This window comes from Neohortaea acidophila (genome assembly GCF_010093505.1).
Source record: "Neohortaea acidophila strain CBS 113389 unplaced genomic scaffold BDY17scaffold_1, whole genome shotgun sequence".
Taxonomy (NCBI): Eukaryota; Fungi; Ascomycota; class Dothideomycetes; order Mycosphaerellales; family Teratosphaeriaceae; genus Neohortaea; species Neohortaea acidophila.
This window is the reverse complement of record NW_022985510.1, coordinates 787698-810798: the sequence shown is the minus strand read 5'-3', so window position 1 is coordinate 810798 and position 23101 is coordinate 787698. Positions and strand designations below refer to the sequence as shown.

The window sequence follows — 23101 nt, the reverse complement described above, 5'->3', positions numbered from 1 at the left end:
TCCATCGCTAATAGTTCAAAGCCCAGCCACGCACGTCGCCATATGCCTCAACTCCGTCTCATTCACCTCAGATCTGTCGATAATCCGCACTCCGCGGCCGCTGATACTTTCCCCGATGGCGATTGGGATTGACAGGCTGCCGCATATACGCACCACCATCATTCCCATTGCCCTGCATGCCTCCTCCCCTACCCATCCCACCACCGCCCTGCCAATTGCCAGGCCCCATACCATTTCCATGCCACCCGTTCATATTCATGTTGCCGCCGTTGAAGTTGGGCATGTTCATACCCGGCATCCCCATCATAGGCATCCCAGGCATCCCAGGCATTCCAGACATCCCAGGCATCCCCGGCATGGGTGGCATGCCCATCATCATCGGATTGAAGCCGCCCATCATCGGGTTCATCATGGCCGGCATTCCATTCTGCATCCCGCCCATGCTGGCCGACATGGCTTGCATTTGCTTGTGGAATTCCGTGAGATCTGCTGCGGGAGCGATGGGCGGCTGGGGAGCTTTTGATGCGGCGGCTGGTCCGGTGGGAGTCGATTTGCCTTGGCTGGAGCCCGTCTTCTTCATTTCTGCGGCGGCGGCGGCGGGGTTCGAGGGTTTGCGGTCGTTTGGTAGCTCGTCTTCTGCGGCGCGCTTTTTGCCGTTGGGGGTGGAAGCGCCGGATTCCAGGCCGTTGGCTTGGACTGCAAGTCCGTCTGTCGAGGCTGTGCTATCTGCAGGTGGTGCAGCGGCAGGACTTTGAGTCGTCTCCGTCTGCTTCTTCTCCTTCTCCGCTTTCTTCTCCTCTTCATACGCCTTCAGCTTCGCCACCACTTCTTCATCAGGCTGCAGCTGATCCAGCAACACAGGCTGCGTCTCACAACTAGGACACTTGAGATCGCTGTCGAGGAGCGCGCTCTCAATACAATTATTGCAGAACGTCCTTTCGCAACACGGAGTCTTGGTGGGCTCGACGAAAATGCCATTATGTAGGGAACATTCGAGCCCACGATCCCGCACTTCCTGCTCGTCCGACGCAACCACCTTGGCCTTCTCCGCCGCCGCATGCTGCTTCTCCTGGATCTTTTCCCACGTGGCGTTGTCCGGCTCAAACGTCACCATCTCCCCGTCGGCAGTGTACATGATGTTCTTCGGCCGTTGCGCGGGGTCGAGATTGGCTTCTTCGCCGTCGGGCGGCTTTTCAACGGCCTTGAGGAAGGAACGGGGAATGCCAGTGGTGCGTTTGATCTTTTTGCGGTTGTCGAAGTTGGGGTCGTTGTTAGTGGGGCATGCTTGGATCCAGTGGCCTTTCTCGCCGCAGCGATGACAAAGGTAGCCCGGGGGTAACGGCTTGTCGGGGACAGCGGCCGACTTATTGTAAGTACTACGTACAACGGGCTTGTGCGACATGGATGCTTGATCGGCCCTCCACGATTGATCGTTCGCGCTCAGTAGGGCTTGCAGCTTCTCCTCCTCGCTCATCTCCTTGCCTCCTACATTAACCATATTGTTGGCGACCGGCGTACTCTTGATCGGTGCCGAGGAAGCGATAGATTCGATGCGGTGTGCGTTCTTGGCGTTGACGGGCATCTTGCCGGTGACGTAGCGTGCGGCTCGGCCAGCGCCTGGTCTTGAAGGGTGTCGCCTGGCGATGACCGTGGTGGATCGAGGAATCTGAGTGGTATCGTCATCGTAGACTGCTCCGGTTAGCTCATGTATCAACGAAGGGGGAGAAGGGGCGTCCTTACGATCTTTCCCGTCGGCGCTGTAGATGTCGAGGTCGAAGTCCGTACCGTCGCCCAACTTGGACAGCGCTATGATTTCACGTTTCACCTCAAACACCGACAGACTGGTGCCATCGAAAGTGATCTGTAGCGGATCCTTCTGCGACTTGAAGCGGAAGAAAATGGAGGAAGACATGGTTTCGGAGTGATGAAGGTGGTGTAAGACCAGGACGTTGAGTGTGCGGATGCGACCTCAAAGACGTGCTTTGTCGTCGGGACGCTCTGATGTGAAGTCGTTGTTGGTAGTACCTTGACTTTGTGGTGGTCGCAGATAGCAGCTCGCAGCTTCTATGGTAAAGCAAGAAGGAAGGAGTGGAGGGAAAGCAAAGGCAGTGTCAAGGAAGCACGACCCTCGAAGAACAGTGTGTTTTGTATTCAACAATAACAGTGCTGCCTGCGACAACAGTTGCAGTGACTTTTCTTCCTATTGTCTGATAACGACCGGTGGACGGAGGTGAAGTTCAGGGAACTCGAGGACAACGCTCGTGGCGTGAATGCGCGCTCCACAGCGAAGTGGTCAAGAGAAGCTCAACGCGGTCCAGAATCACCTCAGCACTCCCACAGTACGGTCGTACTTGTCTCCCCACTCCAACGATACGAGGAGTCTTGCGCACGCCGCAAAGGCAGCCTCCCAGCCTCCTTCCGCCTCTTGATGCGTCACTCACTCAAAGAGGCTGTCGCGGCGGCCGGAGAGGGTTTGAGCGGTAGAAAATGTCGCAGGTCGTGATATTGATGCAGAAGAGGTGGTGGACTTGATGGTCCAAGATGAACAGAAGAAGTGAAGGGATGGGGGATGGGGAGAGAAGGAGGAAGAAGGACAGATGCTGATTATCAAGCCTGAGTCTAAACCGCGCCAACGGAAAATGCTTGGCACTGATCACGTGGTTCCATATCAGTCTGCACGTGATCTCAAATTTCTGGCGAAGCCACCATCACAAGGCCTTGCACATTATTACATATCGGCAACGACCAAACAGTAGAGCTTATCAAGAGAGTTGCCAATGAGAGTTCTTCAATCTGGGAAAGAATCTATCATCTGCTCATGCATCGTTGAAAGCTGCTATGCCCAGCTGCTCATTGCCCCCGTTCCATCGTCAACATCTTCAGTAGACCTGCCGAAAGAGAAGACAACCCCTGCTCCAGTCCCCTTCACATACCCAGCTTCCTCATATCCACGTCCAGGCCGCACTGTAATCTCACCGCTTGCCGCAGACTTGGTGGTAGAGGAGGATTTCTTGCCTCCAGATGATGTTGCAGGGGAGGAGGTGATGGTTGCATTCTTTGCGATGGCAAGTTTGATGGGGGTCGTTGGGAAAGATTTGTTGCTGTACGTTCGCGTCAGCCATCGTTGTGTAAGGCGGTGTTCTATACTTATTACATTTTGAAAATGACAAAAGGAAAGATGAGCTCGTAACATGGCATTACCGCATGATCTCTTCGTAAATCAGTTCTAGTAGTTGTGTCAGTCTTGATGTATCTGCAAAGGGAGGGAAGGATAGCTTACGCTTTAGTTGCTCCTTGCTCAGATTATCCTTGTTCTTGTCAAAGTCAAAGAACTCTTCCGGGATGGGATCGGCCGTGGGCTCGTCCTCCGGGTCGTGATATGGTTCCAAGTATGGATGCTTGAGTGCATCGTCGACGCTAATTCGCTTGACAGGGTTGAAGGCGAGTAGTCGCTCAAGCAGGTCCAACGCCAGATCCGATGTCTTGGGAAACATGACTTTCCAGGGAATCTTCTTCTTGAACGGCAAGCTGCGGATGTATTCTCGCGCGCGTCTCGACTTGATGCCGTAGTAGTCTTCCATAGTAGGTGTGCCGAGGACGTCGAGGATTAGCGTGAGCTGGTGATGGTAGTCTTTCCCGGGGAAGAGCGGCTTGCCGCTGAGCATCTCCGCCAGAATACATCCCACCGACCAGACGTCGATTGCTTTCGTGTACTCCTTGAACGTGAGCATGATCTCGGGGGCTCGGTACCACCGGGTGGCCACGTATTCGGTCATGAAGCCCTGGTTGTCTTCTGTGCTTGCCGCAGATCGGGCAAGACCGAAGTCACAGACTTTCAGATCGCAGTTGGCGTTGAGGAGGAGGTTTGAGGGTTTAAGATCTCGGTGGAGGACGTTTGCCGAATGCATGGCCTTGAGCGCCCGCAGGGTTTGGTAGATGAAGTATTGGCAGTGGTCATCTGACAGCTCTTGCGTCCGGATCACCCGGTGCATGTCCGTCTCCATCAGCTCTTGGATGAGGTACACTTCGGAGAAGGATTCGTAGTTGCGGGGCTTCTGAATGTCGAGGATGGAGATGATATTTTCGTGGTTGAAGTATCGCAAGAGCTTGATTTCGCGGAGAGTTCGGAGACTGGGAGGAGCAATATTAGCTGACTGACCATTGGTGTCAAGGGGTAAGGACAGGGGTTACTCACAGGAACATTACGTGCTCAGTGGGTTGGATCTTCTTGATCGCGACCTTCTGTCCGGAAGGCTTGTGAAGTGCAGAACACACCACTCCGTATGCTCCTTCTCCTACCACATCCTGGATGTCATATTGCTCCGACACATTGAAGGAGATCTTTCTCGACCCAGCGGCGGCTGGCGGGGCGCGGTTGGCCATGGGAAGGTTTCGCTGTGCTGCTCTTTGGAAAGGCGGTTTCAGGGCGAGGTGGTTCGAGAAGAGGGAGTGTGTTATTCGAGCTGGGCAGCAGGTTCTTATAGCAGTGGAATTGGGTTGCGAAGGTTATGCAGTGAATGATGGCGGGGCGGCAGTGATCGGCGGAGGGTAAGGGCGGGACAAGGGAGAATGTGGCAACTATTGTCGCACACGTTAGCATGGATTGTGTGAGACCGCGGACAAGCGTTCGGACAGCGTCTTGAGACCGGCCTGCGTGATGCAGACGTGTATTCACTCAAAGAACCAAGTCTGCCATCCGCGCGGCCTTGCTGCCATTGAGGAATGCAACACTCACACTTTGGGCGGAGTCTGACTTCGAAAGTGCTCGGATAGGTATGTGTGATACTTCAAGGAAGGGGGATTGAGCTCTGGCAAAGAGTATTTGGCGCAGCAGGCGACGATGTCCAGGATTCCAGGCGGCGGTGTCGACAGTGGTGAAGCTGTTTCCGGCGTGGGAAGTTGAACCGAAAGTGGAGACCCGACATGCAGGAACAAAAGGTCTTCGCACGGGGGACGGGGGGATGTCAGCCTCTTTGTAGGTCAGGAATGCATGCTTCGTCCCAAAGCTATGCGAACGAGAAGACTCAGACAACTGCTCTGCTTGCTGCAGGACAAGCGGGCAAGGCGGCGTGCTACAGGGACAGCTCTTGCGGTCGTGGTCGAGGGTCCAGAGGGAATAGCCGCCCGAGCGAGAGAGTTTGGTTGACAACGGCTGTTTCCGCCCCCCCCATTGGTCGAAGCGGGCGGGCGTTTCAGAGACGTCTCCATCAAAATGTTCCGACCCACACAATCCAAACATAGCAGCGCCTATCTCTTGCTTGTTCCTGAATCCTCGTGTTGGCACTGTGCAGTCGATCAGAGAGACGATAGTGTTTCATGTCTAATTTCGGACTATTCTACATCCATCGACTCTCATAGACGCTGCCGGAGATATTGCTACAGCCGATAGCCGGGTATAATCACTCCTCCAAGGAGAAGTCGAACTGCTTGAAGGCCTCTTTGAACACCGCCACATCTGCTTCTTCCTCCGTCTTGTCTTGTGCACACGCCCGCCAGTCCGTCCTGCTCTCCAGCCCTAGCAACTTCGCCATGACTTTTCGACCGAATTGCAGGTCGAATCGGAACTCCCGGTCAAGCAGCAGGACCATCTCCTTGCGGATCGCCTCCGACCAGATCATGACTTTGAAGTAATCGCCCTCTTCTGCTGCCGCGACATCTGCCGACTTCTTCGCAAACTTGGGATATGAAAGGTTCTCCGCCTCCACGTCGAATGCCGCTTCAACGAGACCTTTCTGAATGAGGTCGACGGAGACCGGCAGAAATTGCCAGTGAACGTGCACCCCGCCCCCTCGACTGATCTCCCAAGTCACCGCGCCTAGTTTTGCCGTACCGTCATCACCCTTGGACCTCGTTGCAATCATGTCGTGCATCGCGGTTCGATACCGCTGCATTTCTTTCACCGTGGATTGCCTTGCGTCCTGGTCTGGTATCGACGACAACGTGGCGGAGTGGTGGAGCGGGATGAGAAGCACGTGACCCGTAAACCCCAAGTCCGGAAAGGTTGATCGCGTGGTCAGTGGCCCCTTTGCAATCGTCACATAGCAGTCTTCGCCTATTGAACCGATCATGTGAGTCTCGCAGTTGGCGTTGGAGAGGCAGAAGAAGCACTGATCAGGCGTTGGCGGTGGCTGGTGCTTCTGGCGTTTCCGCCTGTTGCGATCTGGCTCCCACTGGGCGTTTGTATCGCCGTTGGAGTATCTGAAACTGTTGTAGGCGGTCTGCTGAGGCTCGAGTTTACGCTTCTTTGCAGATGTGAGTGGAGATGCTGTGCAGCCTTGCGGGATGGTCGGAGGTGCTGCCGCAGACGGTTCGAGTGAGAATGCGTAGATCCATTTCTGCTTCTCAGCGTTGCCAAAGGGCGCGAGGCTGATGAAGCGAGTGATTGATTGCGGTCGAGGTCCTGGGTGGAAGAAGGGTTCACGCTCATAGAATGCTGCGGACGTAGAGAAGTGGTACCTCGGTTTCAGCGCCGTGCAGAGGTCTGAAACACTCCGGATTCCCCCGGGCGCCTCACTTGTGTACGATGCCTTTGATCCATCGCGGATTCCAGCTGGCCAGTCGCTCGTCACGAGTATGTCTGTATCTGGAAGCTCCCGTACGAGTGCTGTAGCGTCAGCGTCGGAGTACGTAGCATCGTATTCACTCATAGAGGAGTCGCTTCCTTCCACGTGTGATCCGCCGAGTGAGATGATTCGGAAGCCGTTCGACGTCTTGATGGACACCCTCCGCCCAAGTAAACTCAAGTTGGCACAGAGCTCGCCATCGCTTGACTGTAGTTTGTCCAGTACAGCGGTCGGCAAAGAGTTAGTGCCGAGGGCAAAGTACGTTGGAAGGGGAACGTCGATTGCCCCATTGAGTAGGGTTGAGATCTCGGTGTGCTCGGCCTCGGAAGTGGAGGCTGCTGGTGAGAAGAGGTTGCCTGCGATGATGGCGAAAGCAAAGGACTGCTTCGCATGCAGAGTCGAGAGCTTGGTGAAGAGTTCGGAAATGCGGCCGTTGACATCGCCTATGACGACGCTGTACTTGGTATTAGCCATGGCCGCTCGTCCTGTAGCCCAACCAGGTGGTGAGGTTGGTGAGATGTAGATAGCTTGACAAGAGGAGACTCACATTTTAGAGGCCATGGCGGCGATTGTGCTTGTGTTTTCACATGGGTCAGACGGTGAGAAACATTCTGATTCACCGCTTCGCTACTGAGAGAATGTTGTCGAGGCTTGAGAATCTTTTGATATCGCAGCATCGAATAAGCTTTCTGCGGCCGTTCGGGCACGAGCCTCCCGGCCAACCCGCCCCACCTCGACATCTTGAACTCTGAACTTTTTTTTGACGACTTGACAATTCCCGTGGAACTTTCACACAGAGATGGAGGCATCGTAACGAGGCTCCTCAGCGACAAAATGAAGGCCCGAAAGCCTTCAAAGGTGGTGAAGCGTCAGAAACAGTCGAAGCGCACGACTTCCACCACAAACCTCCATCGCTATCAGTCCTTCTCCGAGCGAATCGCGAACTTGAAGATCGATCCGATCAGAAGGAGACGGAAACTTGGGGACCAGGAAGAGTTGGTGAATGATACGGCGACATACTTCGGAAGATCCCTGGAAGAATGGAGGGATCTGAATTTGTCGCAGAACTTCTCTGCTTTCGTCAAAGAGGTTGCGCCGCTCTCCGACAGCTTGCCGGGAGTCTTGCACAATGAGGGAAAGATTATGGATCTGTTGATGGCGTACATCGAGAAAGGAGACGGACTATCCCTGGAACCCTTGCTCAGCCTTCTTTCGCATTTCGCACACGATCTGGACACAAGGTTCGAAAAACACTTTGCACGAGCTGTGGCAACTGTGACTCGGGTCGCAGCAAGGCACGCAGATCCTGCAGTGGTCGAATGGAGCTTCACATGCCTAGCATGGCTGTTCAAGTACCTTTCGAGGCTGTTGGTTCCTGATCTTCGCCCGCTGTACGACTTGATGGCTCCTTACCTGGGCAAAGAGTCCCAGAAGCCCTTCATCATTCGCTTCGCCGCAGAGAGCTTGAGCTTTCTCATGCGAAAGACCGCTACATCATATCAAAGAGACTGCGAACCTTTGGACATCATCATGTCTCACATACTTGACAATTGCGACATCAACGAGAGGGGTGCATCCCAAGATATGTACCAGCAAGGTGTGATGACCCTTCTCACGGAGTCGATGAAAGGAGTGCAGGGCGGATTGCACTCCGGCGGAACCGCGGTCTTGCAGAGCCTGCTCAAGATCTTAAGCCATCCCGATCGAAACCAGATTGCAGCAACAGAAGTTACGATCGGTACATTAACGAGCCTCATTCACCACGTCAACGCCCAAGGTTTCGTACCAGTGCAGGAGACGATTGTCGATTTTATCAGCAACCTCAACCTAGCTGGACGGCCGCTCTCGATGGAGCTCGCGAGTAGACTGCTGTTCACCATCGCGGCAGTGCGCAACGGCGGTCGGGTTCGAGACTGGGCACCTCTCACGGGACTAGTCGGAAAACTCCTCAAATTAGCAGCTCAAGACGACTATGAGGCAGGGGAGTCCGCGCTACACTCGCTCCTCAGCGCAACAGCGCTCACATTGCAACATGCAACCATCGATGCAACACTATCGGCCTCGGACTCCCTGAAAGCTCTGCGACAAGGCACACTGGCTCCGTACTTTCTCCAGTTCTGTGATCTATTCGCGAGATTAGGTCGGAAAAGGTTCAGCCTCTTTGTGCTTCCGGAGTTCAAAAGATTTGTCCTGGAGCAGTATGCCGGGAACGAAAGTTCCATTCTTCAGCGTCTTCCAGCACTGGCGGTAGACATGGAAAAGGGCGCTCTGGCATGCCCGGACGCACTTCAGCAGCACATCTTGACGCGGTTCCAGAGTGTCGTAGACACTCCCGAGACCGACGACATCATGGAGCGTGTGGCTTCAGCAGACCTGGCTCTCTCTGCATGTCCTACTCTAAAGTTGGCACCTGCGACAATACAAAAACTCCACTCTGCACAGTTCAGTCTGCTGCAGAGAGCCTTGGAAGATGCAAATTTCGGGAGTACTGCTGTACAAGATTTTGCACTCGGCGTGTGCTTTGAGACCCTGGTCAAAGACGGGAAAGAGGACGGAGACCTCGCCGAGCTCTGGCCAAAGCTGTGCAGCGAGAGTCATCGTTACCTGCATCTGACGAGGTTCTGGTCTACAATGCAGCGATTGCTCGAGCGCTCGTCCCTACCAAGCCCGAGCCTTGAAGGAGCACACATCGATGCACTCACAACCTCGCTTCTCGATTGCCTCTCGATGCCAAGTCATGAGATTCGGCAAGCGGCACTCGAAATCATACAAGCGCTATACACCCTCCGCAAGATTCCAGTCCCCGAGGTCTTGATGATCGCTTGCACCATCGAATCTACGCCAGTCAGCTTGGAAACAAGCCGTGGACTCTCAATGAACATTCGAAGACTCGGCGCAGACCATCAAGACATGGACGACACGATGGGCAAGGCGATTCCCCGATACTGCTTTGGTCTCCTGAATCTTCGACTGTCGCAAGCATGGGATGATGCGGCCAATGTTCTAGCGCATGTTGCGAAGACCTCGCTCGGCGAAGATACCATCGCAGGTCTCGCACAAGCATGGATCGAAGACCAAACTTCTGAACCAACTCCCGATGAAGAGGTACACCGAGCGGCCATTCTGGATAAAGACTCGACGGGCTTCCAGGCTATTTCAGATTTCGAGTGTTTTAACTTCGCAAGGTCGTTCGCTATCTGTCGGCAGGTTTTCGAAACTCCAGACAGCGGGCGGTTGTCTGCCGAGGAACAATTCCAAGCGCAACATGTCCATATACCATCAATCGCCACAAACTCACGCGAACAGGCACTAAGAGTGTTAAGCAAGATCCCAACTGTTGCCGAGAAGCGATCTCGCATGCTCGTGCCGATCTTGCTGAGATGGGCGGGAGCGCAAGATGGCGCTGTACCAGACGAGCAAGACGAAGCCGCTCCGCAACGCTGGAAACGCAAAGACCAGAAAGCAATGCTCGCAATCTTTGCGCAATTCACCAATCCGAAAGTGCTCTTCAAGTCTGACGAGGTGTACACCGCTCTATTAAACCTCTGCGCGAATGGAGACGTTGAAATTCAACAGCACGCGCTCAAAGCTATTTTCGCATGGAAGCATTCTGGAGTGAATCAATACAGCGAGCATCTCAACAATCTTCTGGATGAGTCTAGGTTCCGCGAAGAGCTGTCAGTCTTCCTTCAGAACGACGACAAGGAGCAAGAGGGTGTCATCCAGCCCGAAGATCATCCAAAACTGATGCCAGTCTTACTGCGCCTGCTCTATGGCAGAGCTGTTGCTGGTGGCCAACACGGGCAGGGCTCGAGAAGGAAGGCAGTGTTTATCGCCATGTCACGATATGGCGAAGATGTCCTTGGCATGTTTGTGGACATTGCTCTTGGGTCTCTGCGAACATTGCAGCTGACCGCTGACCACGAGTTGGAATCATTGCTGGCTTTGCTTAGTGTTCCACTACGTCAACAGCTTGGAATGCTCAACATGCTGGAAGACATGCTGCAAACGCTCGGTCCAGACCTGCAGCCATTTGCCGCAAAGCTGCTGACGGCCACTTTGTTGTGCACTGTTGCGGCGTCTCGGAAGATTGAGCGTGGTGGCGCCGGCGAAGATCTCAAAGACAACTCACTCCTGCGATCCGTCCGACAGGCCGGCATTCAGTGTTTGGTGCACATCTTTTCGACAATGGAGACCCCTGATGTTACGCGGTACGCGCACATTGCGGTAGAGGAACTCATCGCACCTCGCTTGTCCAAATTCGCGTCGGAAAACACCCAAGGAGTATCGGGCATACTGCGGCTACTGGCTGCCTGGGCTTCCTCATCTGCCCATCGAAGATTCTTGATCGAATTTGATGTCCGCATCCTCGATTCCATCGCAGACCTCCTTCGCGAGCCGAACACCAAAGATGAGGTCCGCCTCTTCGTGCTACAAGAAGCTCTGGAGCCCATTCTTCGGGAGGATGCGAATTTCGACTTTACATCTGAGCACATCTCTCGTTTCGGAAGAAGTATCGGGGAGGTTCTCAGCCGAGAGACTTCGAAGCCAGTATTAGATGCCTGCATTTCTGTCTTAACTTTGCTTTCCGGTCGAATTCGTGACTCCGAGGAGGCAGAAGCCATCGTCACGGTCTGCACCGATCTGTTGACGAAGCCGAACAAGATCGTTTCAAACGCCACGAAGGTCGGACTGTTGAAGACGATCCTGTCGCTGCTTCAGAATGGCGTGATCGATCTTTCCTCCGTGGATCGGCTTTACGACGCACTCTGCGGTCTTTTCTCGCGGTTCCATGACTCCACGAGTCGGCTCCTCCTGTCCGAGGTGCTCCTCTCCATGTCAAGAGATGACGAAGATCTTGCAAAGACTGCCACGATATGTCAAGATCTGGATTCGACCACCGGCATCTCCCGCGAACCAGATCATGCCAGGAGGGAGGCTGCATTCGCAAAGGTCTACGCCCAGAGTGGAGAGTTCTCGCTGCAGCAATGGAAGCCTCTTGTCCATGTCTTCCTCTTCTACGTCCGAGACGAAGACGACCTCGTCAATCGAACAAGTGCCACGAGAGCGTTGCAGAGGTTTTTGGATGCAGCATCGAAGGACGTGGATACCTTCAAGCCATTGATATCATCTGCGGTGCTTCCTGGCATCGTCTACGGCGTCAAGAGCCAGTCGGAGCTTGTGAGGGCTGAGTATCTCCTTCTGCTCGGGTATATTGTCGAGAAGCTCCCGCAGTGGCCAGCCGTGGAAGACATGCGGAGTCTGATTGTGGATGGCGACGAGGAAGCTTCTTTCTTCACCAATATCCTCCACATTCAGCAGCACCGGCGTCTGAGGGCTCTGCGTCGCCTTTCCGATGAAGCGCCAAAGCTTCGCTCCAGCAACGTCACTCAATTCTTCATACCCTTGCTTGAGCATTTTGTGTTTCATCCTGCGGAAGGTGACTCTGGTAGAACGCTGGCAGATCAAAGTGTTGCAACTCTCGGCGCGCTGGCGCAGGCGCTCAACTGGTCGGTGTTCAGAGCCACCTTTAAGCGCTATGCGAATCTGCTCAAATCTGAGGATCATGATGAGAAGGTGACTTTGCGGCTTCTGAGTGTCTTTGTCGATGCTATCAGTACGACTTCCGGAACTCACGACAATGTCGACTCTACGGAGCAGACGTCAAAGAGATCAGAGACTGTCAAACGCGAACTCCTACCGCCGCTGGTTGGCTATCTTCACCACAAGGATGAGTCCACTGTTGATCGCCGGATGCCCGTCGCCATCACTATCGCAAAGCTCTTACTCACGCTGCCGCAACCAGATATTGCGTCTCGCCTGCCACCGGTGCTTACGGATGTCTGCCAAGTTCTACGGAGCCGTAGCCAAGAAGCAAGAGACCAGGCAAGAAAGTCCCTTGCTAGCATCTTCTCGCTCGTTGGGCCGACCTACTTCGGATTTCTTCTCAAGGAGCTACGCTCGGCTTTGCAACGAGGCTCTCAGCTCCATGTGCTCTCTTTCACTGTACACTCACTGCTAGTGAATACAGTGAGTGGATTTGAACCAGGCGAGCTCGACGAATGCCTACCCGATCTGATGTCGATCATCATGGACGACATCTTCGGTGCGACTGGGCAAGAGAAGGATGCAGAGGAATACAAGAGTGCCATGAAGGAAGTCAAAAGCAGCAAAAGCTTCGACACGATGGAGCTCTTGGCTACCGTGACGCCAATTCAGCGACTGGGCAGGCTCGTACAGCCTCTGCAAGCCCTACTGGCCGAGAAGCTCGACATCAAGGTGCTCACGAAGATTGACGATCTCCTCAGCCGACTTCGGAAGGGCATTGATCGAAACGCCGCCGCGGACAGCAGAGATACATTGGTCTTCTGCCACGAGATTGTGCGCCAAGCTCATGTCAGTCGTGCGAACGGCAGCGCCGGCGCAAGATCCACTCCTGTGAAAGTCAATCGATACATCATGCAAGCCGAACCCGATGTAGCCAGAAAAGCACGAAGACCAACAACGTCACAATCGTTCAAGCTCGTCAGCTTTGCACTCAGCCTCCTCCGTAGAGTACTTCAGCGGCACGAAGACCTGATGACTCCGGTAAACTTGGCGGGATTCCTTCCCATCGCTGGCGACTCCTTGGTGGAGGGACACGAAGAAGTCCAACTGGCCGCTGTCAAGCTGCTAAGCACTATCATGAGGGTCAAGATGGCGGAGCTCGATAGCAATGCCGCGCTGTACGTCAAGGAAGCGATGCGAATCATCAACGGCGCGCCTAGCATGACTACGGACTCGGCACGGGCTGCTCTTGAGCTCGTCACGTGTGTGCTGCGAGAGAGGCGTACTGCAGAAGTGCGAGACCGCGATCTAGCTGATGTGTTGAAGGCCTTGAAGAACGATCTCGATGAGCCGGATAGGCAAGGCATCGTCTACAAGTTCTTGCGGGCTGTGCTCGGGCGCAAGATCATGATCACCGAAGTCTACGAGATCATGGACGAAGTGGGCAAAGTGATTGTCACGAACCCAGACCGCAGCGTGCAAGAAGGTGCGAGAAGTGCCTACTTGCAGTTTGTGCTGGAATATCCCCAAGGCAAGGAGCGGCTTCGAAAGCAATCTGGATACCTCGTGGAGAACCTCAAGTACGAGCATGCCACTGGCCGACAAAGTATCATGGAACTTCTGCATCAGCTGCTGTCGAAGCTGCCTGACGACGCTCTCTCTCAAATGGCCTTCACCCTTTTCATCGCACTTGTGCCTATTCAAGTTGCTGATGCGGATCAATCGTGCCGAAGGATGGCCGCCTTGCTGATTGGCAAGATCTTTGAGCGAAGCACGGAAGAGCAGATGGCAACTTACCTCGGGCTTATGGCGAAATGGCTACAGAATCAGAGCAACCCAGGCACTCAGACCGCTGCGCTTCAATGCTGGATGGTATTGCTTCGAGCGCGAGTCCCGTCTGCGAAGCATGTAAAGAGCCTTTGTGAGCACATTGAGCAAGTTCTGCACTCGGATGACGCGAAGAACTCCAATTTGAATGCTGCTCTACAGACCTTCCAGGTTCTGGTTGATGTTGTGCCCGATGTCGCTTTCGCGAGAGAGTCAGCTGGTCTTTGGGATAAACTCAGCTCCGTACTCAGAGTGGGCGATGTGGAGGTCAAGGAGCTCGCGGCGAAGCTGATGGAGGTGCTCTTCTCCCATCTTGCGAGCACCAGCTCCAAGACAGGCTCGGGACTGGCGAACCTGCCTCTCCGAGGCTCGGGCGGGTTGGCGCTGGATGCCGACCAATTGCGGCAGTGGTGCTATTCCAGCCTGCGAACTTTGCGAGCTGGCCCGGAAAACACGAGTGAGGCCTTGCAAACCCAGACTGCGAGGAATCTTGTATTTCTCGGCCGCTGTTTTGCAGCGAATGGCATGAAGTGGCGAGAAGTCACGGAGGATGCATCCGACGACGAAGAGGAAGAAGACGAGACGATGGTCGACACAGCGCAAGCGAAAGATCCCTCCGCCATTGCGTACCTTTTCAACCGCCTGACGTACATCATCCGACAAGAGAACCTGCCTACAACAACACGCACAGCAGCCGTGCAATGCCAAACCGCCCTCATCAGCGTTACACCCTCCATCCCCAATCTGGAATCCGTCCTGCAGCCCTTGTACTCCCTCACGGATACCACCGTGACGCGGCCCGAAGGCGAGACTTTCGATCAGCTCGTCGACAAGGCGCGGGAAGTAATGGATGTGATTCAGAAGAAGGTGGGGTCGGAGGTATACATTACTGCTCTTGGGGTTGTGCGTGCTGCGGCGAGGGAGAGGCGGGAAGAGAGGAGGCGCAAGAGGCGGATTGAGGCTGTGAGTGCGCCGGAGAAGTGGGCGAAGGAAAAGAAGAGGAAGCATGAAGCGAGGAAGGGCAAGATGAAGGAGAGGGCGGATGAGGCGAGGGGGAGGCGGAGGGGGTGGTAGGGACGGATGGAACCTTATGGCATTAGCTGCCACAAGTTAATCGACTTTTATGCGTGCTGCTTCATTTTCTATAACCTCGGGCCCTCTCTAAAGAGGCATCAGCCCGTACGGCGGCTTCGATAGCACTGCCTTCGTCGACTTACGCAGCAATATCGCGCTTGCCTTTGAGGTACTCGTCAAACCACTGCACGTGCTGCAGGAAAGCGGCCTCCTTTGCGAACTTGGCCTTGGGGTTCTTCGGGTCACCGCGAACAGCAAAGCCGTGCTCGACATCCGAGTACAGGCAGACCTGGTAAGGAATGTGATGCTCCTTCAGGATATCCTCCGTTTCCCGACGCTTCTCCGCGGGGAAGATCTGGTCCGTCTCGGCAGCAGCGATGCTCAAGGGCGCCTCCATCGCTTTAATCTCCGCGGCGTCGACGAAAGACGGATGCGCCATGGCGGCGACATCAACGCCCTTGCCCTTGGCCGAGAAGCGCGCGACAGACTTCGCGCCGAAACAGTAGCCAACGGCGCCGATCTTCTTCACGCCGAGATTCCCCTTCATCTCCTTGATCACTTTTGTTACGATGGGATCGACTTGCCCCGGTCCGTGGCCCTTCCCTTGCGGGCCGGACTTGCTGTGCCATTCCATGATGTCGAAGCCCTCGGGGCGGTTGAGGGGGATGGGGTCGCCTTCGAAGAGGTCGGGCATGACGACAAAGTAGCCGTTGGCGGCGAATTGGTCGGCGAGGCTGTGGGCGGACGGGCGTTAGGAGTGGATAGTGGGTGGTATTGCGAGGGGTGAGACGCTTACAGCTGTGCATTGATGAACTTGTGTCCGATCACATCGGGCAGGAGGAGGATGGCGTTGGCCGTTGACTTGTCCTCGGGATAGGAGAAGTAGCAGTTGACTGGATGGCGAGGTTAGAGGGGCTTGCGGGATCAGTGGGGTCGGGGAGTCGATGTACCGTCCTCAATGTCCTTGAGCTCGCCCTTGGCTTGGCCCTCGTGCGTGACGCCAATGGTGCAGCAGCGTGCTCCCGGGTTGGATGCCATGTTGATTGGTTTGTGTAGATGGGGGTGTTTCTCTGATGGAGACTGGGTCGAAGAGGAGGAGGAATTGTTGAGACGAAGCGAGGAGTGGGAGGGAGGTTGATGTGATAATATTTAACTCCGGCACTCCCACTCTACTCTGCCCCACCAACTGCCCCACCAGCGTCATAATGTTGCTTAGCTAATCCCCTTTAGACCACATGCAGACGCGCGGGCATGCAACATGGACCTGGAAAGCTTCACCCCATACTCTCTCTACTCATTGCATGTATACACCCCACGAACCTCCCCAAATCCTCGTCGAATGCGGCATTCGGCCTGGCAATCTTGCACAACCGTGCCCCCTTGTTTACAGAGCACACAAGAATGGCCTGTGTCCTCAATGCCGCTGTTTTGCACATTAGTCGTGCGCCGACCTTTCCTCTCCGGAAGAGACGGGATGATACAAGTAAAGGTTGGTCTTTAGCGCTTACCTTTCGCCGTTTAACATAGAGGCGAGCTCAACCGGCCTCACAAGCTGGTCAAGCCAGCTGTACCTTCCGTCTTCGGTTCCTCCGACGCATCTGAGCTTCCATGCCAAGAGATACCGAGCCAACATGTATCGACGACAAAGTCGGCGCTGATCACGGGCTGTTCTCCTCGCAATTAATGCCGGAGCTTGCCCAAACTTCTTGATCGCCACGCCTCCCACCTTCTCGATCAAGGGTGTTCACATCGACTCGCACAACCGTGGTCCTCCTTATTGATAGAGCGCATATCAATATCTGTGTCTTGAATGCGATGGTTGCACACGAGCGCGCGCGAAACTTTTTCCTTTTTGGGAAAGGGTGCTACGGATTGCATGAGGCGCTTGCAACATCGCTGTAAGCATGAGGTAAGGGTCGAACTGATCAAGGCACCCTGTATACTTAACCTCATCCTCTTCCGACCTCGTCCTCTTCCGTCTCCATCTCCAGTCTCATAGCTGTTCTCTCAACCTCGCCCTAGGATTTTATCTCATTCGTCCCATCGAGCTTCCGTGGCAGGAGATACCGAGTCAACATGTCGGCGACAAAGTCAGTGCTGATCACCGGCTGCAGCGACGGTGGGATTGGGGCTGCGTTGGCCCAGTCCTTCGCGGATCGCGGGTTTCGCGTGTTCGCCACCGCGCGTACCGTGGGCAAGATGACCAGCTTCACCAGCCGTTCAAACGTGACGCTGCTGCAGCTCGACGTGACCAAGGACGATCAAATCTCGCGTGCCGTCAAAGATGTCTCGGGTGAGACGGGCGGAAGGCTCGACTTCCTTGTGAACAACGCCGCACACAACCACTTCATGCCCTTACTGGACGAATCCATCGATGAGGCCAAGGCGATCTTCGAATCCAATGTTTGGGGCCCGCTAAGGGTCAGCAAGGCCTTCAGCCCCCTGGTCATCGCCGCCAAGGGCACCATTGTCAACATCACTTCGATTGCGGGCCACCTCCACGTGCCATGGATGGGTGAGTCAGGTCGCGCGTCCTTCTGACGCACCATTTCATCTTTTTTATGTGCTAACGATATTGTACTCCACCCGGTAGGCACCTACGCCGCCTCGAAGCGCTCACAAGAGATCATGGCCGAGACCCTTCGTCTTGAGCTCAAGCCGTTTGGCGTATCAGTCGTCTCCGTGGTTACAGGTGCCGTTGTAAGCAAAGGACTGACCTACTTCGACGACTTTAAACTGCCCGATGACTCGCTGTATAAATCGGTCGAGGCTACCATCTACGGCGTTGCCCACGGTGCAACTGTCCCCAAAGGCTCTAGTTTGGACACGGCCGACTTCGCAGAGAGGGTGGTCGCTCCACTCGTCCAAGGAAAGTCGACGGGTATTGTCTGGGGCCCGGGAATGCTAACGTGGATGAACAAGATCCTGACGGGCTGGGGACCTACGTGGATGCTAGTACGTTACTCCCTCGATGTTAACTTCAAAGCTAACATATCACCCTCTCCACACAGGATTTCACGTTGATCCGACACTCGGGAGTTGACGAGATGTTGAGCAAATCGAAATGAATCGCCAACCGAAATGGTCATCCACTTATCTGATGAAGATTACTCGATCTACGTCGTCCATTTCGACTTGCCACCCTGCTTGGCCGATAGCAAGAGCAACATTGCAAGATGAAAGGCGGAATAGCTATCATCACCCCATTCCTTCGACCCCAGGGCCTTTTGCTTGGCTATATAGCTTTTGCTAGGTCATCTTTCTCCCCTGGTCGGCCACCTAGTGTCATGTTTGTTGGGGTCATGAGCATTGCTAGCATCTACTACCTGATTCGAGGACGGCACGTGTACAAATGCCCGGTGACTGTTGGACAGCCGAGAGACTATTAAAGGCTAGCGACGGGAGTTGAGCAGATTTGATTGAGATAGATGAGAAAGTAGTGCAATCATATGGGTCTTCTGGCTTTGTTAACCCTCACCCACTTCACCCGCTAATGAATCCAGGTAAGATCTTATCTAATCTTGATGACGCAGCTAGTTAGGCTTGCATCATTCCACCACTTTCTGCCCGCCTCTTCCCAAACACGGCATCCAAACGTTCCATCACGGTCTTTACCCTTTTTCTCCCCACGTGAACTTCCTTCATCACTCCTTGTGATCATGGCTGCTTGTCCTCACATCTCCTCGGCCAATCTCTCTCCACCGAAACCCACCGATTCCGTCTACCGTGAAGACTGCACCCTTTGCTTCGACAGCATCGACGATGCCGCTGGTCTCGATGTCTGCCTCCATTGTTTCAACGGCGGCTGTGCCGGCGAGAGAATCCATTCCAGACTGCACGCCCAACAAGCAAATCACCCTCTCGCACTCAACATCAAGCGCACTCGCAGGCGGAAAGAGCGAGATGAGGGCCAGCCGCCGGAGAAGATGACCAAGCTGGCCATCCAGGCCGAAACGGACGAGGATCGTTACATCACTCACACAACTGTACGCTGTCTGGAATGCGGAGTCGATGACATCAAACAGGATGGCAAGCTGGCCCAGGTGGTGGAAGGTGTGCTCAAGGCGAACACATTCGCGCGAGAGGCGGAGGTCCAAGCGTGGGAGCAAGAGATGATTCCCTGCGAGCACACTCTATGCCTTGAGCAAGAGCCAGGAAGGCCTATACCCTCCGGAGATCTTGGTCACTGTCGGGAGTGTGACCTGAAAGAGAACCTGTGGCTGTGTCTGACGTGCGGGAATCTGGGATGCGGGAGGAAGGTGTTTATGGGGATGGGACCGCCTGGTAACAACCATCAAGTTGAACACAACAAGGCTACAGGTCACCCAGTGGCCGTCAAGCTGGGCTCGTTGACCGCCGAGGGCAACGCGGACATTCACTGCTATGCGTGTGATGAAGAGCGGACAGATCCCGAACTGGTTGCTCACCTCGCGAACTGGGGCATCGACATTGCCAGCAGAACCAAGACCGAGAAGAGCGTGGTCGAAATGCAGCTGGAGCACAATTTGAGTTACGACTTCAGCATGACAACGGCAGACGGCAAAGAGTTGAAGGCCTTGTTCGGGCCGGGTCTGACGGGACTGAAGAACCTAGGTAACAGCTGCTATCTGGCATCAGTCTTGCAGTCCTTATTCTCCATGCCGGAGTTCGCACACCGCTACTACCGACCGGACGAGGCCATACCGCCCCTTGCAAAACCCGCGGATGATCTGGAGGTGCAGCTCCGCAAAGTGGCAGATGGCCTGCTCTCTGGCCGATACAGCGTCCCGGATAAAGACCTACTGCATTCCCCGGACGGCTCCGAACAGCCTCACCAGAGAGGGTTGGCGCCTGCAATGCTAAAACATCTCATTGGCAAAGGCCATGCCGAATTCAGCACGATGCGACAGCAAGATGGCTTTGAGTTGCTACTGCACCTTCTGAAGCTCGTCACCCGGTCGCAGCAAGCTGCTCGTGCACAATACAAAGACGTCACAGACCCCGTCGAAGCCTTCCGATTCGTCATGGAGCAGAAGCTTCAGTGCTTGCATTGCATGAAGGTTCGCTACCGACAAGATGAAATGGAGAACCTATCGGTCGCCGTGCCCATCAAGCGACTACCACAAACCGACACCGTCATGGTGAATGGCGACAAAGATGAGAAGAAAGAGGAATTCGAGGCCGTCACCCTCAAAGAATGCCTGGACAACTTTACCGAGCCCGAAATCGTGGAGTTGAAATGCTCCTCGTGCGGAGAGGAGGGCTTCACCAAACAGTCGCTGTTCAAGACTTTCCCAACAATCTTCGCCATCAATGCGAGAAGATTCGAGCTCGTCAACTGGGTGCCGATGAAGCAGGACGTACCGGTTATCGTTGGAGACGAGGTCTTTGACTTCGAGCCTTACCGTAGTCAAGGCAAGCAGCCTGACGAAGAAGAACTGCCGGAAGACATGGACATAGCAGCGGGCGGATCGGCGAGTGCAGGAGGGGCTTTCGTCCCGAACGAAGCATCACTAGAAATGCTGATGGGCATGGGCTTCCCTCGAGTACGGTGTGAAAAGGCTCTCCAAGCGACCGGTAACGTGGAGCCGGACATGGCTGCGGCGTGGTTATTCGAGCACATGGATGATCCAGATATCGACGAGCCGATCCCGAATGCTGGCGGAGCAGCTGCAGCAGGGGCAACCTCCGCCAGCGGTGTTGCGGACCCGGAGAAAATCGAGAATCTCGGTGCCATGGGCTTCTCAGCTCCACAGGCGAGACAGGCGCTCAAAGAAACGGGAGGCGATATGGAGCGCGCAGTGGATTGGCTCTTCTCGCACCCGGACGCCACGGGTGATTTTGGCGAGGACGACACCCCTGCTGCTGCTGGCGAAGGTAGTACAGCCGCGTTGCCTGCAGCTGGGGTCGAAGCAGACACGAAGCCCGCGCTCTTCGGCCTGAGCAGCATCGTCTGCCACAAAGGGGCCTCCATCCACGCGGGCCACTACGTGGCGTTTGTGAAGAAGGCATTGCCGGCTAGCGAGGGCGGGGGAGAGGGATGGGTGTTGTTCAACGATGAGAAAGTGGCGCTCGGCGGCGATGTGGAGGAGATGAAGAAGTTTGCGTACATCTACTTCTTCCAGCGGGAGGGCGCTTGATGGTCGGGCTTCACCCCCGGCCTGCTTACTCGTCCTCGAGCTGGAAGCGACAATGGACAAGTACATGGTTGAGCACGCAACCACATTTGCCGCTATGAATGGTAGACATTGAAGTAATGTGAAGAGGCTGAGAATACCCGACGCTGGCTTCGGAGAGTGCCAGCATCATCCGATCCTCCGAACGCTTACCACGGCACGCCGACTCGGCGGCGTCAGCATTGGACGAAGTGCACAGTATAAGAGATGTAGACCGCATGCACTCATTCACGATTGCCATTGCTTTTCCTTTCGCGCGTTTGATTCCTACAGCCAAATATCCCGACTTCGATCCCCACCGCCATCGTCGAATCGCCCGCTCGAAATCATGCCTTTCGCTTTCCTCGCCCTCTCAATTTCCATCCTCCTCCTCTTCTTAACGGCAATAATACACCGCCTCTACCTGCATCCCCTCTCCCACATCCCCGGCCCGCGCCTCGCAGCCCTGACCTACTACTACCAAGCCTACTACGACATCTACCCTCACCGCGGGCAATTCCTCTTTCACACCGCCGCGCTGCACGCCCGCTACGGCCCCATCATCCGCATCGGCCCCAACGAAATCCACATCAACGACATCGCCTTCTACCCCGATGTGTATCCCACCGGACCGCAGCGGCGGCGTGACAAGAGCGCCGAGTGGTTTTGGTTTGCGGGGTTGGATGAGTTTACGGGGCGGAGTGCGTTTGCTACGCTCGAGCATGGGCTGCATCGTGTAAGGCGCGGCGCGTTTGCGGGCTTCTTTAGTCGCGGGAAGGTGTTGGAGTTGCAGCCGAGGATTCGAGCTAAGGTTGAGGTGCTGAGGGAGAGTCTGTTGAGGAGGGAGGGGACGGGCGAGGTGGTGGATTTGAGGGATGCGTGTGGGGCGCTGACGTTGGGTGAGTGGTTCAAAGCGTTTGATGTGGTGGCTGGCTGATTGCGTTGTGGTAGAGGTCATCACCGAGTATTGTTTCGGCGCTCCCATCTCCGTGCTCGACTCCGATGACTATGCCAAGGTGTACAACGAGATGCTGCGCAGCAGCACGCAGATTCATCCTATCGGTCGTGCTTTTCCCATGGTCACGCGAGCGCTTTTGCGTCTGGCGGAGTCGTTCATGGAGGGGAACGAGGGGTTTGACGTGAACAAGCAAAAGCAGAAAGAAGTCGACCGATTGACCAAGGCGGCGTATGATGATGCCCGGCGAACGGACAAGCCAGACGAGGAGAAGTGGACGACCGCAATCCACGAGATAGTCGCGGACGAGGCGCTCCCGCCGGAGGAAAAGACGCTGAAGCGCATCATGAACGACGCGTATGTTTTCGTTGGCGCCGGCATGGAAACGACCGGCCGCACGTTGGCCGTGACGTTGTATCATATTCTCGCCAACCCGGAGATCCACAAGCGGTTGATGGAGGAGCTGCGGGGTGTTATCCCGTCCTCCTCGGCCCCGATGCCAGATGTCTCCGCGCTAGAGAAGCTGCCCTTCCTCACGGCCGTCTTGACAGAGGGTATCCGCATGTCGCATGGAACAGCTGGGCGTCTTGCGCGCGTAGCGCCGGGCGAGGATCTCAACTACCACGGCATCAACATTCCCCGCGGCACGACGATGAGCCAGTCCAGCTACCTCATCCACACCAATCCGGTCATCTTCCCTGCTCCGCTCGAGTTCCACCCTGAGCGTTTCATGGGCGATGGAGCGGCGGAGGCGCACAAAAGCTTGGTAGCATTTGGCCGGGGGACGAGAATGTGCGTCGGGATGAACCTGGCGTGGGCCGAGCTGTATCTGACCATTGCGATGTTGTTGACCTCCGTGGAGATGGAGTTGTGGGAGACGACGGAGAGAGATGCGACGGTGGCGATGGAGTTCTTCCTCGGGACCCTGCCGTCTGATTCGAATGGTATACGAGTCAAGATTGTGGGGAGGTTGTAGCGGTCGATGTCGAGAAGTATTTCCG

The 23101-nt window shown here is 55.2% G+C and overlaps 8 protein-coding genes across 8 annotated transcripts; 4 read left to right on the top strand and 4 right to left on the bottom strand.

Annotated features, from left to right (window-relative positions):
- Positions 1-67: 67 nt before the first annotated feature.
- BDY17DRAFT_244808 (DWNN domain-containing protein) lies at positions 68-1912 on the bottom strand (the record flags this gene model as incomplete). The annotated part of the gene is made up of 2 exons (XM_033730571.1): positions 68-1692; positions 1741-1912. The coding sequence occupies 2 exons, from the start codon at positions 1910-1912 to the stop codon at positions 68-70; spliced, it is 1797 nt and encodes a 598-aa protein (XP_033593903.1).
- Positions 1913-3197: 1285 nt separating this feature from the next.
- On the bottom strand, positions 3198-4383 carry BDY17DRAFT_314446 (mitogen-activated protein kinase; the record flags this gene model as incomplete). Its single annotated transcript, XM_033735818.1, has 3 exons — positions 3198-3226; positions 3281-4131; positions 4196-4383. 3 exons carry the CDS (start codon positions 4381-4383, stop codon positions 3198-3200), a joined length of 1068 nt encoding a protein of 355 aa, XP_033593902.1.
- An 893-nt stretch (positions 4384-5276) lies between these two features.
- Positions 5277-7208, bottom strand: BDY17DRAFT_288754 (CwfJ C-terminus 2-domain-containing protein-like protein). Its single transcript, XM_033732243.1, has 2 exons — positions 7111-7208; positions 5277-7017 (listed from the first exon to the last, which is right to left on the bottom strand). The coding sequence occupies exons 1-2, from the start codon at positions 7122-7124 to the stop codon at positions 5400-5402; spliced, it is 1632 nt and encodes a 543-aa protein (XP_033593901.1). The 5' UTR covers positions 7125-7208; the 3' UTR covers positions 5277-5399.
- A 189-nt stretch (positions 7209-7397) lies between these two features.
- On the top strand, positions 7398-15011 carry BDY17DRAFT_306723 (armadillo-type protein; the record flags this gene model as incomplete). Its single annotated transcript, XM_033735050.1, has 1 exon — positions 7398-15011. The coding sequence occupies one exon, from the start codon at positions 7398-7400 to the stop codon at positions 15009-15011; it is 7614 nt and encodes a 2537-aa protein (XP_033593900.1).
- Positions 15012-15150: 139 nt separating this feature from the next.
- Positions 15151-16049, bottom strand: BDY17DRAFT_243839 (dienelactone hydrolase; the record flags this gene model as incomplete). The annotated part of the gene is made up of 3 exons (XM_033730475.1): positions 15151-15745; positions 15808-15904; positions 15962-16049. 3 exons carry the CDS (start codon positions 16047-16049, stop codon positions 15151-15153), a joined length of 780 nt encoding a protein of 259 aa, XP_033593899.1.
- An 825-nt stretch (positions 16050-16874) lies between these two features.
- Positions 16875-18307, top strand: BDY17DRAFT_9085 (uncharacterized protein). Its single transcript, XM_033738820.1, has 3 exons — positions 16875-17526; positions 17605-17966; positions 18023-18307. The coding sequence occupies exons 1-3, from the start codon at positions 17088-17090 to the stop codon at positions 18077-18079; spliced, it is 858 nt and encodes a 285-aa protein (XP_033593898.1). The 5' UTR covers positions 16875-17087; the 3' UTR covers positions 18080-18307.
- A 286-nt stretch (positions 18308-18593) lies between these two features.
- On the top strand, positions 18594-21386 carry BDY17DRAFT_288746 (uncharacterized protein). The gene has a single exon (XM_033732242.1). It carries the CDS (start codon positions 18671-18673, stop codon positions 21128-21130), a length of 2460 nt encoding a protein of 819 aa, XP_033593897.1. The 5' UTR covers positions 18594-18670; the 3' UTR covers positions 21131-21386.
- Positions 21387-21494: 108 nt separating this feature from the next.
- On the top strand, positions 21495-23076 carry BDY17DRAFT_319879 (cytochrome P450; the record flags this gene model as incomplete). Its single annotated transcript, XM_033736355.1, has 2 exons — positions 21495-22044; positions 22097-23076. The coding sequence occupies 2 exons, from the start codon at positions 21495-21497 to the stop codon at positions 23074-23076; spliced, it is 1530 nt and encodes a 509-aa protein (XP_033593896.1).
- Positions 23077-23101: the final 25 nt, after the last annotated feature.